Source organism: Vigna angularis, chromosome 4 (genome assembly GCF_016808095.1).
Source record: "Vigna angularis cultivar LongXiaoDou No.4 chromosome 4, ASM1680809v1, whole genome shotgun sequence".
NCBI lineage: Eukaryota > Viridiplantae > Streptophyta > Magnoliopsida > Fabales > Fabaceae > Vigna > Vigna angularis.
This window is the reverse complement of record NC_068973.1, coordinates 27,048,910-27,071,235: the sequence shown is the minus strand read 5'-3', so window position 1 is coordinate 27,071,235 and position 22,326 is coordinate 27,048,910. Positions and strand designations below refer to the sequence as shown.

The following is a 22,326-nucleotide window of genomic DNA, read 5'->3' as shown; positions in this document are numbered from 1 at the left end:
TAAATAATATAATATATCATAGTAAAACAAATAAGAGTTGAATATATTTTTAATATCCAAACTTTACTACAAAATTAATTACATTGAAACAAAACTAAAATAATAACTGAAATTAGGTGCAACTGATTTGCAATTATAAAAAATAAAACTTCACCCGAAATTACTAATTAACCTTTTATCATTTAAGTTTATTTAACAAATGAAAAATATCTTTTTTTTGACAATTTTTTTATAATAATATACGTGGTAGCTTATGTTCATTTCCAAAAAAAATTTAACAACTTTTTTGATAACTTTATTACAATAATATATATATGATAGCTTGTGTTTCATTTCGGACAAAAAAATAGTGAAAATAATCTGTTGTTAAATTATTAAAAATAGTTGTTAAAATATTAAGTTGGTTGACAAACAGTACTGTATGGATGCATTAGGGATATAGACGTCATAGCCCTTCGTTTTTACCGAAACATGCGTAGAAATCTTCGTCACTGTTTTTGTATATATATGTATGATTTCTACAGGCATGAGAATTGTTGAGTTTGAGGAGAAGAAACTTTGAGTATGGCTTCTAGTTTTGAGGTTGATTGTGGCTCAGACTCAGAGAAAGAGAAGACAGAGAATGAAGAGTGTCCGGTGAAACAAGTGGAACTGACTGTGCCTAAAACTGATGACCCGAACATGCAGATTCTGACGTTTAGAATGTGGGTTCTGGGGGTTCTTTCATGCGTGTTGTTGTCCTTTGTCAACCAGTTTTTCTGGTACAGGACGCAGCCTTTGCTTGTTACCTCTGTTTCTGCTCAGATTGCTGTGGTTCCTATTGGCCACTTCATGGCAAGGACTTTGCCGACACGTGTGTTCTTCAAGGATACAAAGTTTGAGTTCTCACTCAACCGGGGACCTTTCAACATCAAAGAACATGTTCTCATAACCATCTTTGCCAATTCTGGTGCTGGAACTGTCTATGCAACTCATATTTTGAGTGCAGTCAAGCTCATGTATAAAAGAAAGCTTGATTTCCTTCCTGCCTTACTAGTCATGTTAACTACTCAGGTTTTCTTCACTACCTTTCATATTTATTACTCTTTCTTCCTCTTTATAAAACAGATTCAAAATTATATTACTTCAACCTTCCATCTGTAATACTTTTTTATTAATTGTTTTCAAATCAAAATACCTGTAATTGTTAGGATAAATTGTCTTTTGTTAGTAATTTAATTTAAGTGTTTTTAAATTCTGTTTATTATCAGTGTTGGTTAGTTTTCCACCTTCCACGTTATAGGAGTTGTTGAAACGTGGATATTTATTAGTCCTCCACGTTGTAGGATGCTGTTAAACGTGGTTCCTTATTTTTCTCTTGATTGTTGTGAAAGGCTTATATAAGCCTCATTGCATTAATAAAGCAAATGAACAATTCTACTACAGTGTGCATTAGTTTAGTATCCAACAAAGCTGGTATCAGAGCTTCGAAAGAAGCCTGATAAAGTGCGAGAGTGAAAGCAAAATTACGAGTGTGAGAGACATGGCAGCTGAGGCAAACAGTTTCGTACAAACTTCCATTCCCAAATTTGATGGGGACTATGATCATTGGAGTCTTCTCATGGAAAATATCTTGAGGTCGAAAGAGTATTGGAACGTGGTAGAATCAGGTTACAAAGAGCCTGAGGAGGAAGAAAGTCTATCAGCAATGCAAAAGAAAACATTAGACGAGATGCGGCTGAAGGATTTAAAGGCTAAAAACTATCTTTTTCAAGCTATTGACAAATCTATTTTGAAAACCATTACTCAGAAGGAGACTTCCAAACAACTGTGGGATTCAATGAAAATCAAATGTCAAGGAAATGCAAGGGTGCAGCGTGCTCAACTTCAAAGACTCAAGAGGGCCTTTGAGCTTTTGGAGATGAAGGTGGAAGAGACGGTGAGCAACTATATCGCAAGAGTCATGGTGGTGGCCGTTGACATGAGAAATTGTGGAGAAGACATGACGGATACAAAAATTGTTGAAAAGATTATGCGAACTCTCACAGAGAACTACGACTACATTATGTGTTCCATCGAAGAAGCACATGACACCGACAACCTTACGGTTGATGCACTCCAAAGTTCCTTACTTGTTCATGAACAAAAGCTATTACGGAGAAAAGGAGGGGATGAGCAGGCTTTGAAGATTACATATGATGAGACAACAACAAGTGGAAGAGGACGAGGCCGTGGGAGAGGAAGAGGTAGTATAACTGCAAGAGGAGGAAGAGGCCGAGGTAGATTCTTTAACAAAGCAACTGTTGAATGCTTTAATTGTCACCAATTAGGACACTTTCAATATGAGTGTCCAAACTGGGAGAAGACGGTCCATTACGCGAAACTAGATGAAGAGGAGGAGCAATTATTAATGGCTTATGTTGAAGAAAATAATGATGAGCAAGATAATATTTGGTTCATTGACAGTGGATGCAGCAATCACATGACCGGCAACAAAAAATGGTTTCACAAGATGGATGAGAAATTTTCACATTCAGTGAAGCTGGGAAATGACACAAGAATGATAGTATGTGGCAAAGGAGACATTAAATTTCAAGTGCAAGGAAGAACACATGTAATAAGTGATGTGTTCTATGTTCCTGAGTTGCACAACAATTTATTGAGCTTTGGGCAATTACAAGAGAGGGGCATCACTACTTTAATTCAAAATGGAGAATGTAGAATTTACGATCGAGAGAGAGGTCTTATCATATCTACTCTCATGTCGGCAAACAGGATGTTTTATGTCCTTGCTTCTACTGTGTTGTCACACTGCTTGCAAGCAACTTCACAAGAACTTGCTCATTTATGGCATCGAAGGTATGGCCATTTGAGTTACAAAGGTCTGAAAATACTACAAAATGGAAAAATGGTAAAAGGCTTGCCGCAATTTCAGCCTTCTATAGAGGTCTGCAGTGATTGTCTAGTGGGAAAGCAAAGTAGAGAGTAAATGTTAAAGAAAAGTAGTTGGAGAGCTTCTCAACATCTTGAATTGGTACACGCAGACTTATGTGGCCCAATTTCCCCTATTTCTAATAGTGGAAAAAGGTACCTTCTCAGTTTTATAGATGATTTCATTCGCAAGATGTGGATTTATTTTTTAAGGGAAAAGTCAGAAACCTTTGCCATGTTCAAGAGTTTTAAGAAACTTGTGGAGAACGAAAGTGGTTCACCAATGTGTTGTTTGCGAACTGATCGGGGTGGAGAATTTACTTCACAAGAGTTCAACGAGTTCTGCACAAAGAACGGAATCAAGCGGCAACTCACTACGGCATATACACCCCAACAAAACGGGGTTGCAGAACGACGTAATAGAACAATTTTAAACTTGATAAGAAGCATACTTTCAGATAAAGCCATTCCAAAAAATTTCTGGCCAGAAGCAGCCAATTGGTCCACACATGTTTTGAATAAGAGTCCTACTACCGCGGTTGAAGGAGTCACACCAGAGGAGAAGTGGAGTGGGATTAAGCCAAAAGTTGATTACTTTAAGATCTTTGGTTGCATCGGACATGTTCATGTTCCGGATGCTAAAAGAATCAAACTTGATGATAAAAGTCAGAAGTGTGTATTCTTTGGTATAAGAAAAGAATCGAAAGCATATCGCATGTATAATCCTACCACCAAGAAAATAGTTATCAGCAAGGACGTGATTTTTGAAGAAGAAGCAAGTTGGGATTGGGAAAGGAGTGTTAAAGAGGGTAATCTCAACAACCTTGACGACGAACAGGAGCAAGCTACACAGGAGCAAGCTATACAAGAAGAATTAATTCACGAAGAAGAGAACGAACCAGCTGGAGATTCAAGTCCGAGCTCAAGTAGTACACTCTCACCCACCCTAGTTGAACAACAAGAGAGTGTTTTAAATCAAGAACGGAGTAGATTACCTCCAGTTTGGATGCGAAGTGGAGATTACATATGTGGAGAAGCTTTGTCAGAGCTAAAAACTGAAATAAGAAATTTGGCAGTGCTTGTAGATAGTGAAAATCCAGTTGATTTTGATGAAGCTGTAAGACATTCCAAATGGAGAATCGCAATGAAGGCAGAGATTGATGCAATAGAAAGGAATCAAACATGGGAGCTCACAAGTCTACCTGAAGGAATGAAAAAAATTGGGGTGAAATGGGTCTTCAAAACGAAACTAAATGAGAAAGGTGAGGTGGACAAACACAAAGCACGGTTGGTAGCAAAAGGGTACGCACAACAATTTGGTGTTGATTACAATGAAGTTTATGCACCGGTGGCAAAATGGGATACCATTCGGAGCATCATAGCACTTGCAGCTCAAAAGAATTGGTCCTTATACCAACTTGATGTGAAAAGTGCGTTTTTACATGGGGAGTTAAGGGAGACTGTGTATGTAGAGCAGCCACCTGGTTTTGTGAAAATAGGGGAGGAGGAGAAAGTCTACAAACTCAAGAAAGCACTTTATGGGCTTAAACAAGCTCCAAGGGCGTGGTATAGCAAAATAGAAGGGTATTTTCTCAAGGAGGGTTTTGAGAAGTGTGATTTTGAACATGCTCTATTCATTAAAAATGAAGGAGGTAAGTTTTTGATTGTTAGTTTATATGTGGATGACCTTGTTTTTACTGGAAATTGTGAAGAAATGATGGTTCACTTTAAGGAGTCAATGAAGAACGAATTTGATATGAGTGATCTAGGCAAGTTGAGATACTTTCTGGGGGTAGAAGTATTGCAATGTAGTGAGGGCATCTATATTTTCCAAAGGAAGTTTGCTAGAGAAGTGCTTGAAAGGTTCGGAATGGGGAGCTGTAATTTCGTAAGAAATCCAATAGTTCCAGGAGAAAGGCCTACAAAGGATAAAGATGGAGTGAAGGTTAACGCAACAGAGTATAAGCAGATGATTGGATGTTTAATGTATTTGACAGTTACAAGACCTGATTTAATGTATGTAGTCTGTTTAGCAAGCAGGTTCATGGCTGATCCCATAGAGCTTCACATGCAAATTGTGAAAAGAACTATGCGATATGTAAAGGGAACAATTGAATTTGGAATCTTTTATAAACGAAACGATGATGCGGAGCTATTAGCTTATACAGATAGTGATTATGCAGGTGACACGGAGGACCGTAAAAGCACATCTGGTTATATGTTCTCTTTGAGTGGTGGAGCGGTAGCATGGAGTTCTAAGAAACAACCGGTGGTCACATTGTCAACCACAGAAGCAGAATATATAGCTGCAGCGTATTGTGCTACTCAAGGTATTTGGTTAAGAAGAATTCTTGATAAACTTAGTCAATCTAGTGGCAAAGGTGTTACCATCTTTTGTGACAATAACTCTACTATCAAGCTTTCAAAAAATCCTGTCTTCCATGGGCGGAGTAAGCATATCGACGTTCGATTCCATTTCTTGCGTAATCTGAACAATGAGGGTACTGTGAAGCTCGTACATTGTGGTTCAGTTAATCAAGTGGCAGATATCATGACTAAACCTCTCAAACTAGATACATTTGTGAAGTTGAGAGAGCTATTGGGAGTTTGTGAAGTTCCTAACTTAAACTGATTATATCATAATCAGATTTAGGGGAGGATATGTTAGGATAAATTGTCTTTTTTTGTAATTTAATTTAAGTGTTTTTAAATTCTGTTTATTATCAGTGCTGGTTAGTTTTCCACCTTCCACGTTATAGGGGTTGTTGAAACGTGGATATTTATTAGTCCTCCACGTTGTAGGATGCTGTTAAACGTGGTTCCTTATTTTTCTCTTGATTGTTGTGAAAGGCTTATATAAGCCTCATTGCATTAATAAAGCAAATGAACAATTCTACTGCAGTGTGCATTAGTTTAGTATCCAACAGTAATTAATACCAATGAAAAAATTCTATTAACAAACATTTGGGTATGATCGATCCTAGGAATTTTGGACAGATTTTGTTGAGTTATATTAATTACTTCTTTAGTCTTAACAAATCTAGGGATTTACATATAATTAATATTTCTTTTGTACTTAGTAACTTGATGTTCAGATACTCAGAATCAATTGTATTCAATCTTGTTAAAGTTATGTCAACCTAGGGAACACGGTATTAAAGTCAACTCTTGGATAATTATGTCAACAAAAACATGCATACTTTGTTTGTATTTCAAGTCAATTACAAGGTCAGCTTTTAACTTATAAGGAATTTCATTACCATATGACTTGTTTCTATTCTATTATTTGGAGACTGAAAAAATCCTCTGGGCCCCTGCCATGTGAGAGAAGATGAAAAGTGAAAGGAATATATTGAGATTTGAATCCCAAGGCTCTCAAAATTGTAGCTTAAAATTGGAAAGGCCTTAAAGAAATCACTTACTTTTCACTAATACGCTAAACAAAGTTTGAAAAGCTTAGGTTGGTTTTAAAAAAGACCATTTAATGAGATTACATTATTCTAGATAAAAATATTTGAAGTTTTAATCAATATTGTGATGGACTTCTTTAATCAAGAAGTCAAAAAAATGAGTAAAAACACACACTAGACAAACTCAACACAGTGAATAACCTCTGATTATATTTAGTGAATGAAAGAATACAATTGTTTCCACAGCTATCAAGGAAGCCTAATTCCCCCCCCCCCCCACACTAAACAATACAAAACCATTCATCCCTCGGCCTTGTCAACAAACTCTTTATTTATACTCTCATATACTTCTAACAAACTCTTAACTGACTTCTTTACTTCCCGCCTTTTTTATTCCTTCTTACATATACTTTTAATCCCCTATCAATATCCCCCTCCTCTTCAATAACCTTGTCCTCAAGGTTGAAATCAGGAAATTATTGATTGATAAACGTTTCATCCTCCCAAGTCGCTCCCTCTAACCCTGCATCTTGCCACTGAACCAATATTTGAGTGGTCTCCTCCCCTTGTTCATTTCTTCCTCTTCTTTGTAGTACTTTTAAGGGTCTATATAATGGGTCGTCCACCTGCAGTCCTACTGGTAGCTCCCCTTCCACCTTATGCTCCCCCACAGCCAACTTTAATTGTGATACATGAAACACCGGGTGTATCTTCGCAGTGGCAAGCAACTGCAGTTTTAAAGCCACTGGACCCACTTGTTTTTCCACCAGAAAAGGGCCATAATATCTGACAGATAATTTGGGATGCAACTTGACCGGCATAGATACTTGCCTATGAGGTCTTATTTTAAAAAAAAAAACCCAATCCCCTTCTTTTATGCTAGACTCCCTTCTCTTCTTATTTGCATACTGGATCATCCGCTCCTGGGCTCGGGTCAAATGATATTGTAGTTGTGAAATGGCCTCATCCCGCGTTTGTAAATCCTGCACCACAGCTTCCACCACTGTTTCTCCAGGTATGAACTTGGTTACTATCGGGGTTTTCTTCCATAAACCACTTCAAACGGGGTACACTTCGAAGCCCCTTGATAACTGGTGTTATACCAGTATTCAGCCCATGGCAACACATTGCTCCAAGCCTTGGGCTGTTCCAAACAGAAACACCTCAAGTAGGTCTCTAACACTCTATTTAAAACCTCTGTCTGCCCATCTGTTTCTGGGTGGTAGGCAGTGCTCATTTTTAATTGGGTACCCTGTATTTTGAACAATTCTGTCCAGAATGTACTAACAAACGTGGGATCACTAACAATCGATATAGGAATTCCATGCAAACGTACTATCTCCTTTACAAAAATCTTTGCAATTATCTTGGCTGTATGAGGATGTTTGATGGGTATGAAATGCCCATACTTACTCAGCCTAACGTCCACTACCACCATTATTGATTCAAAACTTTGAGATTTTGGTAATTTGACCACAAAGTCCATGCTTATCTCTTCCCAGATGGCCTTGGGAATAGGCAATGGCTGCAACAATCCCTGCGGAGATGACGTCATATATTTATGTTGCTAGCAGATAAGACAAGAGGCTACGTAGTCGGTCACCCTTTTTTTCATGCCCATCTAGTGAAAGGCTTGGCCAATTCTTCTATAGGTTCTATAAACACCCGAGTGTTCCCCAAGCGTAGTATCATGAAACTCTGCAAGGATTTTCAGAATCCATTCTGATTTTGCTGAAAGCACCAACCTTCCCTTATAATGGAGTCTTCAATTCTCCAACGTATAAGCAGGGTGTGAATCTGGGTCTTCCTTCACTTCTTCCATTATTTTCTTTAACCCCACATCTTTTTCCACTTCGTCTATTATTTCTTGGTAGTCAGGCCAATAGGGCCTAGTTATCATTAACAGCGTCCTTTCTCCTTCGTCCCCTTCTTCTCCCTTTTTGGATAGCTCGTTCGCAACTTTGTTGGATGCCCCCGTCCTTTAATGTATATCAAACTCATAGCCCATGAGTTTCGCCAGCCAATGTTGTTGGTTCTTAGTCGTTATGCATTGCTCAAGTAAATACTTCAAACTCTTTTGATCTGTATAGACACTAAATTTTTTTCCCAGCAAATAGGGACGCCACTATTGAATAGCTAATACCAGCGCCATCAATTCCTTCTCATACACTGACTTCCCCAACGAACTCTCCGATAATGCCTTGCTGTAGTAAGCAATAGGCCTCCTATTTTTTGATAACACAGCTCCCATTCCCTTCCCCGAAGCATCACATTCAACTTGGAAAGGCTGTGAGAAGTCTGGCAGAGCCAGAACAGGAGGTCACTGCCTTTTTGAGAGCTTGCATGGCTTCCTCTCCAGCATTTGTTCACTCAAACTTCCCCTTTTTCAAAAGATCCGTAAGGGGTCGGGCAATCTTCCCATAATTCCTGACAAATCTCCTGTAGTATCCAGTAAGTTCCAAGAACCCCCTTAACTCTTTAATACAACAGGGTTTTGGTCATTCAGTCACTGCAGAAATTTTTTCTCCATCCATTTCCACCCCCTGTTCGGATATCATGTGCCCCAGATATCGAATATGTCTCTTGCCAAACTCACATTTTTTTTGTTGGCAAACAGCTGGTGTTGTTCTAACACTTTCAGCACCTGTCGAAGATGTTCCTCATGATCCCCCCATGACTTACTGTACACCAAAATGTCATCAAAAAATACCAGCACACTCTTCCTTAAAAACGATCTCTACAATGAATTCATCATGTCTTGAAAGGTGGCCGAAGCATTTATGAGGCGAAAGGGCATTACTAAAAACTCATAATGTCCTAAATGAGTCCTAAAGGTTGTTTTGGATATATCTGCCTCCTTCATCCTTATCTGGTGATATCCAGATTTGAGATCCACTTTAGAAAAATAAGCAGCCTCATATAATTCATCCAGAAGTTCTTCAATCACAGGAATTGGATATTTATTGGGAATATTTACTCTGTTTAAAGCTCTGTAATCTATACAAAAACGCCAACTCCCATCTTTTTTTTTAACCAAAATTACTAGACTGGAAAATGGGTTGTTACTAGGCCGAATAATACCCAGGCCCAACATCTCCTGAACCTGTTGTTCTATTTCAGCTTTCATTAAGTGAGGATACCTGTATGGTCGCACGTTCACCGCACCAGTACCTTCCTTAAGAGTTATCTGGTGGTCCATTTCTCTGACAGGAGGAAGCCCCTACGACATCTCAAATACCCCCTTAAACTCCCCCAAAATCTTCTCCAGATTTGCTTCCTGCATGGGGGTTAAATCCTCTGCTCCCTTCTTTTCCCCTGTTGTTTCAGACTGATACATACCCCACACCACCGCTAGAGTTTCAATCCATGTCTCCTTCTGCAACGCCTCGGGATTTGCTTCCTGCATGGGGGTTAAATCTTCTGCTCCCTTCCAATCCATTCTAATTTCCCCCAACGTAGCCAGCCACTCCACTCCGAGCACGACGTCGACGCCCCCCAGTTCGAAGAGATAAAAGTTCTCTTTAATCTCTACTCCGTCCAGTATCAAAGAAACTGCCATGCAACGGCCTTGCATTTCCTTTCTCTGGCTGTACCCCAGGCAAACGCTATAGGGCGTGTTAGAGTGGCAGCGTATCAGAGAAGAGAGGAAGATGTTTTAAAAAGTGGAACCAAGAGAGTTAGGCAATGAAACAGAGATGCAAAAGATTTAGAGAAAACGATGAATTTTCTTATTGAAGTCAGCAGTATATATGTACAAAATGTAAACTGTCTAATGACAGTTAAATCAGTTGTGATTCTAGATTTACATTCCTAACACTCCCTCTTAAATCTAAATCACTAAGAGACCTAATTCCAAGTGATCTTCCAAGCTTTTCAAATCTATTTTGTCATAGAGCTTTCGTGAATATATCAGCTTTCTATCGTATAGCAGCTTTCACAAACTTTCTTAGGTGCCTCAATCGTACAGATTCCACTCACAAGCTTCTTTTCTTTGAGTCGCATTAAGCTTCTAAAGTTTAAATGCCCGTAACGATAATGCCACAGCCAATTTCCTTCAACACTTGTTGCTTTCATGCATTGTATCTCCATTGTATTCAGATTTACACGAAATGTGCGATTGCTGGCAATAGGAGCTTTGAGTATCATTCGTTGCTTTTCGTCGAACACTTTGATGTGTCCTTGTTCCATTTTCATGGTGTATCCTTTCTCGTGTAGCTGACCAAGACTCAGGAGGTTGCTTCTCATGGTGGGTACGTAAAGAACATTATGCATGTATACTGGCCTTCTATCTTTGCGCGCAATCAATACCTTTCCCGTGCCTTCAGCTCTTATGGTACTATTATCAGTGAATCGTATTATGCTTTTAACACTAGTATCAAGATCGATCAGTCAATTTCGATTTCCTGTCATGTGGTTGGAACACCCTGTATCCAGATACCACGATGATTCCTCATTTGCATGGCTCGTCTTCCCGGCAAGAGACACGTATTCTCTTTCTGCAAAATTCTTTGTGCAGCTGTCTTCAACTTCGCTAGTCTCAAGTACTTGTTTTCTTTGAGTAATACGACTCTCATCATTATTTCTTCCATGCGTTGTAACAATCATTAGCACTACGTGATCAGAATCTGATTCTTGTTTGTCTTTCACTAGGTTAGCTTCGTCATTCTTCTCTTTCTTGGTGTTTTCATTATGCCAGCATTCAGACGAATAATGGCCAAATTTACTACATGTGAAACATTGCACGTTTCTTTTGTCGACATTTCTTCTGCCACCTCTTCCTCTATTTCTGCCACCTCTTCCTTTGAAGTTTCCTTCCTTTTGATCATAATTAACGTCATCTTTGTTCTGATCTGGGTTATTAGCGGACCTTCCTCCGTTTCGGCCTCCACGACCACCTCGCATTCTGCCTCTTCCTCTACCAAATCCACGACCCTTTTGCATTTTGGCTTGTAATGCTTGGCTAATCTGTGTTGCATCTTGTTCTGTGGCTTTCCTTTTTAGCAGTCTCTGTTCGTGAGCTTCAAGTGAGTTTTGCAACTCCTCGACTTTCATTTTCTCCAAATCTCTACTTTCTACAATTGCCACAACAATGTGGTCGTACTGGGGCGTTAACGTACGCAACATCTTATGGACTATCTTCTTGTCCTTGACAACCTTGTCGTATGCACGCATTGCATTGACAATTACTTGGATCCTGCCGATGTACCCTTGAATGGTTTCTTGTTCCCCCATGTTCAGGAGCTCATATTGTCGCCGCAGTGACTGTAGCTTAATCTCCTTTATATTTCCAGCAGTTCCATACCCATCTTGTAAGATCTCCCACGTTTCTTTGGTCGTTGTCGCCTTTGACACCTTTTGGAATATCGCCGCCAAGATGCATTGATGCAAGATCATACGTGCTTTGCAGTCTAATTTTCTGTTCTCTTTATACGCTTTCTTTTCTTCATCTGTAGCATTCTTTGCAGGATCTTTAAACTCATCTTTGACAATTTCAGCGATCTCATGGAAACCCAATATAGCATCCATCTTTACGCACCAATCTTCGAAATTCTTTCCGTCAAATATTGGTAGGTTAATTTGGATCATCCCTGTCATTCTTCAACGTAAAATCTATTTCGCTGCAAAGTTTCTTTACTTGACTACACCTCCCAAGTTCGCAACCTGAAAGCTCTAGTACCACTGTTAGAGTGGCAGCGTATCAGAGAAGAGAGGAAGATGTTTTAAAAAGTGGAACCGAGAGAGTTAGGCAATGAAACAGAGATGCAAAAGATTTAGAGAAAACGATGAATTTTCTTATTGAAGTCAGTAGTATATATGTACAAAATGTAAATTGTCTAATGACAGTTAAATCAGTTGTGATTCTAGATTTACATTCCTAACAGGGTGTCGTCTCCTCCTTCTCTAAACCCATTTCCTCCGCCAACAGTTTCGAGATGAAATTATGACTTGCTCCGCTAATGAGGACGACTACTCTCCGATCTCGAATCCATCTCGACAGCTTCATCATATTCGATTGTGGGATACCCCAGCAGAATACACTGACAACTCCATGCATCGTTGTTTCGTCTCCTCTTCTGCCTCCGCCACTTCCGCCTCGTCGTCGTCAGCCCCCAAGATCATCACCTTGAGACTCCTCTCCGCACAACGATGCCCAGGGTTATAAGGTCCTCCACAATGAAAACAACGACCCTCCTCTCTCCTCTTAAGGTATTCCGGATACGGCAGCATTCACAATCCGCGATTCGGTCCGCCGCCGCCTGACGTGCTTTCAACTTTAGAACCAGCGGTTCTGGTCGTCGCTTCTTTCTTCTGACCCAAACCTCCGCTACTGTTCGCGCGCCCCTCTGATGACCCTCGATAGATCTCCGTTCTAGCTATTGTGCTCGCACTACCGGTATACTTCCCCCAAGTTGGTCCTCCTTTACTCACCACACCTCCTCTGGTCACCCTCGCCACCAACCCCGAATGCTCCACATCCCGCGCCCTTTCCATCGCAGTTAACAGGTCGCAAGGATCGTAAGGCCGAACGAGATCCCGCAATTCTTCTTGGAGTCCCGCAAAAAAATACCCAAGCATTTGTTCCTCCGTTACTCCCGTAGCCTGAGACACCAGGATTTCAAATTCCCTCACATATTCCTCCACCGATTCCCGCTGTCGCACGGTCGCTAATTTTTCAAAAATCGTTCCCCGGTGTCTACCTCCGAATCTCCTAACCATCGCCTCCGTCAATGTCGCCCAGGTAGGTTTCTTAACCTTTTTCCGCCAAAAGCGAAACCAATGGTTCGCTTCCCCTTCCATACAGATGTACACCAGCTTCATCTGCTCCTTTTCAGTCACACTCTATATTTCAAAAAATTTCTCTGCTCTTGCGATCCATCCCGTCGGATCTGTCCCTTCAAAAGTTGGTAATTCCACTCTCTTCATCCAACTCTTCTGAACGTCATCGCGTTCTTCCTTCGATTCATCCTCCTCAGTCTCCCTACTTCCATTCACCGAATGGCTGCCCTCCGAGCTCCTCCCTTGGTTCCCTCTTTTCTCCCGATCGTGATTAACAATTCGTCTTCCACGGTCGCGACTCCCATTTCGAGCCCTTCCTCTCATCTCTGCTCGCATCTCCATCAGCATTGCTTCCATGGAATCGAATCTTCCCTCCAGTGCACTCATCCTATTCTCCATCTTGCCTCTCCGTTGATTTGGATCCGGCAGGTCGGACCAAGTTGATGGACTTCTTTAATCAAGAAGTCAAGAAAATGAGTAAAAACACACACCAGACAAACTCAACACAATGAATAACCTCTGATTGTATTTAGTGAATAAAAGAATACAATTGTTCCCACAACTATCAAGAAACTCTTTATTTATACTCTCATATACTTCTATCAAACTCCTAACTGACTTCTTTACTTCCCGCCTTTTTTATTCCTTCTTACATATACTTTTAATCACCTATCATATTCAGTCCTGTGACATGTGCCAACAAATCTGTTGTTTCATTTTTTATCTGGTATTATTTGGAGAGTAATGATTCTCCTACACCCCAAATTGCATGTGTGGAAGCTAGAGTAAATGTCAATTCTGGACAGTCTTAGTTTCTGTCTTTTCTATCATCTTAATTGTAATTTCGAGGGATCTGGTTTTAGTCACACATTCACCAGAGATATCACTAAAATAGATTAGATAAGTGATAAGTGATTTCACCTGACAAGTGATGTGATGGAAAATATAGCCATAGAAAGAAACTGAGATCGAAGTGAAATGAAAGAAAAACTACTATCATGCATAGTATTGTCCTATTTAGTTAGGGATACTCAATAATGTTGTAACATTCTTAGTTCCTAGAATATGTAGAAAAGCTTGTTGCAAAGCTATTTCTTTTCTTTGTCATGGTATTAATTCCTGTACTGTATTAATGTTATGGACTTGTGTGGAGTATTGTCCTAAGTTATGCTTTGTGATTCAAATTCAGGTTCTGGGGTTTGGCTGGGCAGGACTATTCCGGAAATTTCTAGTTGAGCCAGGGGAAATGTGGTGGCCTTCTAATCTGGTTCAAGTCTCATTATTCAGGTGAATTTTCTTTGGATTGTTAGCAATACACTCTTAAATATACCCTTTCTATTCATCAAAACTGAAAATTTCAATTAACTTCAATCATCAATAGAAAATGTGCTAAATGAGTGTGCTGCTAGCATTTTTTATTTAGATAGTTATGCAACAATGCTGATTCAGTACATTAATGCAGTGCTCTGCATGAGAAAGGCAAGAGGCCAAAAGGAGGCACAACACGAACCCAGTTTTTCCTGCTTGTCTTGGTCTCAGGCTTGGCTTACTATGTGTTTCCTGGCTATATGTTTTCAATGCTGACATCTTTCTCTTGGATTTGTTGGGTTGCCCCCAAGTCCATTCTTGTCCAACAACTTGGTTCTGGCTTGAAGGGTCTTGGAATTGCATCATTTGGATTTGATTGGTCTACCATTTCTTCTTACCTGGGAAGTCCATTAGCCAGCCCTTGGTTTGCTACTGCTAATATTGCTGTTGGGTTTTTTCTTATAATGTATGTGATGACACCAATTTCTTACTGGTTTAATGCCTATCATGCCAAGACTTTTCCAATATTTTCAAGTAAGCTGTTCATGGGAAACGGTTCCCGGTATGACATTTCAACTATTGTCGACTCCGATTTCCATCTTGATCGGCATGCCTATTCAATCAACGGGCCTGTGCATCTCAGCACATTCTTTGCAATGACATATGGCCTTGGATTTGCAGCACTTTCTGCTACCATTGTGCATGTTCTGCTCTTTCATGGGAGGTAGCCACTTTGTTCACCATCATCTGATTTTATCATCAATTTGACATGTGTTTGGATGTTATTACTGTTAGATGTTAGCATAACCAAAACAGTGAAATTAAACCTAGATATTTTATCCCCCCCTCACTGCTCTATGAAGCTCCTGAATCATTCTGAACTTCTTATATTAAACACCTTAAACTTCAAGTTTGATTTTGTCCAGAAAATGTTATATGTTCCCTTCACAGAAACTTTTTCTGTGCTAAACTGAATTTCCATGTGCTTATATTATCAATTACTTTAATTCGTTATGTTTGCAGTGAAAATGTAAGTATAAATCAAGTGTCACTTAATATGAAAGTCTGCACAGGCCCGTACCCTGTTCCAATTAATTTTCTTTTGTGAAATGTGCTATGTCTTTCGAAATTTCAATTTCGTTAACAATTATCATATGCGTCCTACGCAGGGAAATATGGAATCAAAGTAAAATGGCCTTTGGAAACAGTAAAAAAGTAGACATACACACAAGACTCATGAGAAGATACAAATCAGTCCCAATGTGGTGGTTTTACATCATTCTAGTAGTGAACATCGCTCTTATTATATTTATTTGTGAGCACTACAAGGAATCACTCCAGTTGCCTTGGTGGGGTGTGTTGCTAGCTTGCGCAATTTCCATTTTCTTTACTCTTCCAATCGGAATAATAAATGCGACAACAAATCAGGTATCTCAACAATTCACTTACTGAGCTTGCTAATTTTACAACGGTGCTAAGGAGAATTTTCTAAGACCCCATCTCTTTGTTCTTAACAGCAACCCGGTTTAAACATCATAACAGAATACATAATTGGTTACATGTATCCAGAGCGCCCTGTGGCTAACATGTGCTTTAAGGTGTATGGCTACATCAGCATGACTCAAGCACTAACCTTTTTGCAAGACTTCAAACTTGGACACTATATGAAGATTCCTCCAAGAACAATGTTCATGGCACAGGTAAGCTGTGATTCCTCTATCATTTTAAATGTGAACCTTTAAGAGTTGATACACATACTAGGAGTTAGTTCTTATTTGAAGAAACTAAATCTGGTTGCAAATTTCACTGTACGTAGGTTGTAGGAACAGTGTTATCAGTATTTATATACACAATAACAGCATGGTGGTTGATGAGAACGATCCCTAACCTTTGTGACACCAACATGTTGCCTCCTGATAGCCCTTGGACTTGCCCAATGGACAATGTGTTCTTTGATGCATCAGTTATATGGGGTCTTCTTGGACCACGAAGAATCTTTGGAGACCTTGGTGAATATTCCAAAGTGAATTTCTTCTTCCTTGGTGGAGCTATTGCTCCCTTTCTGGTTTGGCTTGCTCACAAGGCTTTTCCTGGGCAAAAGTGGATAACTCTAATTCACATGCCCGTGTTGTTGAGTGCCACATCAATAATGCCCCCTGCAACAGCTGTCAACTTCACTAGTTGGATACTGCTTGCATTTCTCTCAGGGTTCGTTGTATATAGATATAGACAACAATGGTGGAAACGCTGCAATTATGTACTGTCTGGTGGTCTTGATGCTGGAACTGCCTTTATGACAATCTTACTGTTTCTTGCTTTGAACAACAACAACATTTCACTTAACTGGTGGGGAAATAATCTTGAAGGCTGCCCCTTGGCTACTTGTCCCACTGAGAAAGGCATTGTCGTTAAAGGTTGTCCCATTCACTGATTATTATTGTATGATAGTGCAAGCAATATACTCTGACAATAGCAGCCACCTTTCAACAAACTATTTTTATTGGTTAAAATTTGTTAAAAACTACAAAGTTAGAGGTGGAAATCTTAGATTTTATTGTTTGGCTATCTTGAGTTGGTGGAAATCTTATACATGTGAAACTTATTTGTCAGGATAATTTGATGGAAACTAGAAAGTGAGAAGCCACTCACGTGGTCTTCCGAATTTAGTTTTCGAAAGTGCTAAAATGTTAACGGTTTAACCCACATGAAAGGATAATACTTTCCGATACGCACTAAAACCCTTAGCCCACATGAAAACTAGCAATAATTGTGGTTGATTAAATCGATTATTTACTACCCTTGACCAAATAAACAGCTGAATAAAACAATGAATGGCACATCCGCTGAAAATTGCGACTAAATACTACTTCATTCGACAAAATGTGGTCAATCTTCATATCTCTGCGCTAGATATTTGGGTATACAATGAGACTTGGGTCGCATTATTGGTAATGTTAAGACACAAACCCTAATAACAAGGGTTGTTACATAAGAAATTATATAAATCGCAATTAAATTTCCATGTCATGTTAATCACTAACGTGGTAGTACACTAGCTATCTTTGATGACCTGTAATTTTCACTCCATATTGGCATCCACTTAAGTTGTTAGCAAGATCACTCGAGCTTCTTTGGCGAGTATGACAAATCTTTTGGAGCGCTTAAACAGAGGAACCATAAAAATTGAAATTAGGTATATTTAAACCTAATTATTGGATTATCAAAAGCATTGAGATGATGTTTTTTCGATACAGAGTCATATAGTAAAAATGAACGAGATGGGGACTCAATCCACCAGGGATAGATAAGTTAAGAAGGTTGATTCACTCACCCATATAAAAATAAAAAGTATAAAATATTTGTCAACTTCATTGGCACCCTTTAACCATCATCATCAATTGGGTATTACTCATTGACAACAATTTTCTTCTAAAACATTCACAACCAGAAAACAATGGTCCAGAGCATCGTTTAACACTTCCAAGCGAAGCGACCTTAACCTTCTCTTCTCTCCACTTCAACTCACGGATCAAATATGTCCTTCAAACCTTAACACCACCACCAACTTTCTCTTCAACTTTGCTTCATGTTTCAACTTTTTTCAAGGCAAAGAAATTACAGTTTCAATTTAGAATAGAGCTTTTTTAAAATATAAGCAAGTTCCAAATCAGTTCACCATAGCTCGTCAAAACCTAGCTTAAAATAGTATAACCCGAAAAATTAAGTGAACTAGACCAGTTGTAGCTCATAATCAACAAAAAACTTAACTTATTTAATCCAACCCAGCTCAAATTTGTAGTGAACCAAGTTGGCTCAGACTCACTATGACATGTCTACTAATAATGCAATGAATAAACTACACTTTTTTCAACAGCCAATTTTCTCTCCAGTCAAACACTCTACATCATTTGCGATTGTTTAAGAAATTGTGGTGATGCAACAAGTATCAAATGGCATCAAGTTTGAATTAACTTTCCGAGCATGATTGCAGTATTCATTTGAAGTCCGAAAGTAAACAAAACTTCGTATTTGTTAACACGCAGAGTGTATTCCACGTTACAGGAAATCTACATAGTACTAAGAGCACTCTGTAAAACAAAACTCTTTTCTTTACTGTTTATACCGTATAACAACAAACATACAAGTTCGCATATGATCCCTAGATCTAGATCAAGGTCCAGAAAACAGGCATCTTAGTAGTACGCATTGAAGCTCTTACAACATCTTCAATCAAGTCGCTCCATCTACAACGTAGTATAGAAAAATAGATGATGAGGATGCATCAAATATCAGAAGAACCAACACCAAAATAAAACAATCAGAAGAAAATATATTATGAAGCACTCGCTGGAAGATGCAGAATAGCGGGTACATTAAAGGGCAAGAATGAGACATTACATCTACTGATTTCTTAATAGCGATACGAACAAAGGGCAAGAATGAGACATTACATCTACTGATTTCTTAATAGCGATACGAACAAGAAGGAAAGCAACAAATATCAGAAGAACCAACACCAAAATAAAACAATCAGAAGAAAATATATTATGAAGCACTCGCTGGAAGATGCAGAATAGCGGGTACATTAAAGGGCAAGAATGAGACATTACATCTACTGATTTCTTAATAGCGATACGAACAAGAAGGAAAGCATATATCGATCATACCTTCCAAAGACCATCATTGAGATAATGCAAGTTGTCAACCCCAATTCCTTTGTTGATTGCTTTTCTGAAACCACATAAATATTTAACTTCTTGAGCACAAGAATCAACCAAGGAAATTAATATCAGCAAATAAAAAAGTTATCTTTATTTTGACATCATCGACTACTTTTTATTCTTTAATAAAAAAAAACTGCTATGGCATGATTTAAGTAACACTATTGATATTATAGGCAGTAAAGTGATGCTTCAGCTTTAAGCCTTTAAAATACAATGTTGAATTTTCAGTTGAGCTGGAGATAATATGATAGCAGACCCACATGATCAAACTTGGTTTGCGTGGGGAAAGGCCTGCAGCTCATTAAGGGTCAATTATAAATTGTAGTCTGTAGACCAGTAACTGCAGAAAAATACAGTAAATAGTTTAGGAGGGGGGGAATAGGGCATAGAAATGTGTTCTAGAAGCCAAGGAAAAAATTGTTTGGGGAGGTAGTTATCCCCCACCTAGACAAGTAGGTCACCCTTGATTGCACATGAGAGATCATACGCTCTTAATGAGATATGGCAAAAAAAACTATTTTGATCTTAAACTTTCTCTTAAATGTATGGTAGAAGAGCAGGTTCCAATTGACTGAGGAACCTACATGACCCAAACCAAACCAAAATTAAAAACACGGATTGAATTGGGAGGTAAATTAGTACAAGAATATAAATCTAATTTAAGTCAAGTCAACTAAAGAGCTTGAAACTCATAAAAGCCAACCCAATGTATTTCAATATATGCCTTACGAAAAAAAAAAAAATTCACTCCCATATGAATCAAAGATAAAATTCTATTAAATATTCTCCTCCCCACCCGTCAGTGACCTCTCATGGGCCACCCATCAAAATGCAATCATCATAGCTCATGCTACAAATTGTTGACATGTGATTCATTTGGATGAACTAGGGATTTGAGTAGAATGTTGGAATAAATGGTTGCAATTAGTTGCAGAGAGCAGCATTGCTGAGTTGATGGTGATGGGTGTGGGGAGCTTGAGAAGCACCCATCTCAGGCTTGAGATCAAGTGCATCTAATAGGTGAGTAGTTTTGGTCGTATGGCGGAGTTGATGAAAGTGCAAGGGGTGCAGAAATCTGGGATGTTAGTTGGTCTTACCAGACGAGGGTATTCTACTGTGCTGCAATTTGTTACTTTCCCAGCTTTATCTTACAAAATTTGTGTACAAAATTATTGAAAAATATGGCAACCACATGATCATACATAAACCAACTTGAATTTGATTGCGTTAGTTTGGTTTGTTCATCCTTTGAAAATTTTTAAAGCCCAAACTAGCCCAAATTAAACCTTTTTAATAGGTTTTGTCTCATTATGTAGTAAACCCAACCCAACCACAAACCTACTTACATGTTTATATATTTATAGTGAAAGAATTCTTACTTAAATCATTCAAAAAATTCCTCCAACCAAAGGACGGGATAAGAAAAGTTTCTTACATGTCTTTTGCTGACATTTTTGTAAAGCCAATAGCAAGAGCATGCTGTTTTCCTTCAGCCATAATCGCCTAAAAACAGATAAATACATGGTGTTATTATGACTAATATAAATTCACTAGAAAATGCTTACTTTGTGCATTATAATCAATATATGTATAGAATATAATGGAAGTACCACAGGATATTCTGCTCCTACATCCTCATCCAAGAAACCCCCAGGAGACGTAAGACCGGGACACATTATGTTTGCCCCCGCCAAGACAAATCTAATTGCGCCACGATCAACTTGTAACTTCTTCATTATATTTGGATCTAAAAGGAAAATATTTAACAACCTATAATTTTTCCACATAATACATTTCAATATCTTTTCATCATATGAGCTGTACCCAAAGTCAGCTGCATCCTCAATAATTTATTATGTAACATTGAACATTTGAGATGTAAAAGACATGCAATATGCAGTCAGTTAAAAATCAGCGAAATGTTCACAATTATTATTACTAGACAAGTTAAGAAATGCATGAACTATACACTTACATTGATGGAGAAGTCGCAAGGTGGGCATGTATGGTCCATCACGGACACTGAAAAACAAAGGCACGTTGTTCACAAGAACCAGGTTGAGATGGTTCTGACTACAAGACCATGGGAGAAAAGCAATAACCAGTTAGCAACCATAAAAGATATGACACAGCAGAATGCACAACAAAAAGAACCACAATCAAACCATTTAGCAACTATAAGAGGGGACTTCTTGGGAAGTATATCATCCAACACAGGTTCAAGGCCTGGATACTGCAGAGAAGGGATTGCAGTTAGTATACAAGCGAGAAAAAAACTAATGAGACCGAAAATGAATGTTGTTATACAAGGTTAAACCTCTTCTGCAATACTTTGCCGTATTTTTCGTTGAACAGAGGCCTTCACTTGGTTCTGTGCAGACACATCTTCGCCTGAAAATCTGGAGAAAAAATTACATGTAAATCTGAAGATAAATACTGGAAAATCAACGTTATAATAAACAATTGTTGGAGGGAACAGTAGGATCACGTTCATGGACATGAATTAGAGAACATGTTTTACAGGAATTATCGAGTAGTTGGGGAAAGGTGATACTAGGAAAAGAGGGCATTGGGGGTTCCAATACAAAATAATGTTTTAGGGTTTATAGCACCGTCCCCGCCATCAATGGTGCAATTCGCAACGAAACCCCGAAAAATATCCATAGGAAAAACCCATAATGAAAAAAAAAAATAGAAACAGGTTTTGAATCACATCAGAATATAGGAAGAGTGATTTAACAGTTATGTCTGTGTAGAGCGAGTAAGCGTACTTTTTGAACATTTTCTGCAGCGTTTAGCTTCGGAGTGAATCTGTCTCTGACAGGAAAAATTGTAGAAAGAGAGAGAAGATGCAAACGCAACCGCGCATCTCTTACTGGTGTTTCTGTATTTGGACCATTCACACTAAGGCCCAATACCATTTGCGCCTTTTGGTCCATATCAAGCATTCACGGGCTAAGACCTAGGATTTCTGCACATTATGCATAATTGGGTGTTTTTCCTCGCACCTTTCCTGTACCTCCAATTATTTCAAAAATGTCCAAATTGCCTTTAGTAAAATATTTTATTTAAAGCAAAGTTTTGAAATGGATGATGATATTTTAACAACTAAAAGTTAACAACTTTTTAACAATAACTACATGTCAAAAATTTATTGGTTCATTTTAAATATTTTTAAACATCATGTTGTATTCCTT

At 38.7% G+C, this 22,326-nt stretch overlaps 2 protein-coding genes across 5 annotated transcripts; one reads left to right on the top strand and one right to left on the bottom strand.

Moving 5' to 3' along the window:
• Positions 1–549: 549 nt before the first annotated feature.
• LOC108322831 (oligopeptide transporter 6) lies at positions 550–16,970 on the top strand. 4 transcript variants are annotated; one of them, XM_017555093.2, is made up of 6 exons: positions 550–1,053; positions 14,287–14,384; positions 14,560–15,129; positions 15,575–15,833; positions 15,923–16,105; positions 16,222–16,970. In XM_017555093.2, exons 1-6 carry the CDS (start codon positions 565–567, stop codon positions 16,834–16,836), a joined length of 2,214 nt encoding a protein of 737 aa, XP_017410582.1. In that variant the 5' UTR covers positions 550–564; the 3' UTR covers positions 16,837–16,970. The 4 variants fall into 4 exon arrangements, with proteins under 4 accessions (XP_017410582.1, XP_017410583.1, XP_052732202.1 ...); XM_017555094.2 differs by lacking the exon at positions 550–1,053 and adding an exon at positions 12,165–12,527; XM_052876242.1 differs by lacking the exon at positions 550–1,053 and adding an exon at positions 12,575–12,714.
• A 1,447-nt stretch (positions 16,971–18,417) lies between these two features.
• Positions 18,418–22,057, bottom strand: LOC108322829 (uncharacterized). The gene is made up of 8 exons (XM_017555091.2): positions 21,901–22,057; positions 21,447–21,528; positions 21,295–21,362; positions 21,105–21,202; positions 20,740–20,876; positions 20,565–20,632; positions 19,073–19,136; positions 18,418–18,649 (listed from the first exon to the last, which is right to left on the bottom strand). Exons 1-8 carry the CDS (start codon positions 21,909–21,911, stop codon positions 18,632–18,634), a joined length of 546 nt encoding a protein of 181 aa, XP_017410580.1. The 5' UTR covers positions 21,912–22,057; the 3' UTR covers positions 18,418–18,631.
• Between the last annotated feature and the right edge of the window lie 269 nt (positions 22,058–22,326).

What these genes read in the sequence shown, in the direction of transcription:
- LOC108322831 (XM_017555093.2), top strand. Translation starts at nt 565, where the DNA reads ATGGCTTCTAGTTTTGAGGTTGATTGTGGCTCAGACTCAGAGAAAGAG. An exon ending in GTTCTGCTCTTTCATGGGAG is followed by an intron (nt 15,130 to 15,574) that starts GTAGCCACTTTG and finishes CGTCCTACGCAG; the next exon opens with GGAAATATGGAATCAAAGTA. An exon ending in GAACAATGTTCATGGCACAG is followed by an intron (nt 16,106 to 16,221) that starts GTAAGCTGTGAT and finishes CACTGTACGTAG; the next exon opens with GTTGTAGGAACAGTGTTATC.
- LOC108322829 (XM_017555091.2), bottom strand. An exon ending in CTTGCGACTTCTCCATCAAT is followed by an intron (nt 20,877 to 21,104) that starts GTAAGTGTATAG and finishes TTTTCCTTTTAG; the next exon opens with ATCCAAATATAATGAAGAAG. An exon ending in TAGGAGCAGAATATCCTGTG is followed by an intron (nt 20,633 to 20,739) that starts GTACTTCCATTA and finishes ATCTGTTTTTAG; the next exon opens with GCGATTATGGCTGAAGGAAA.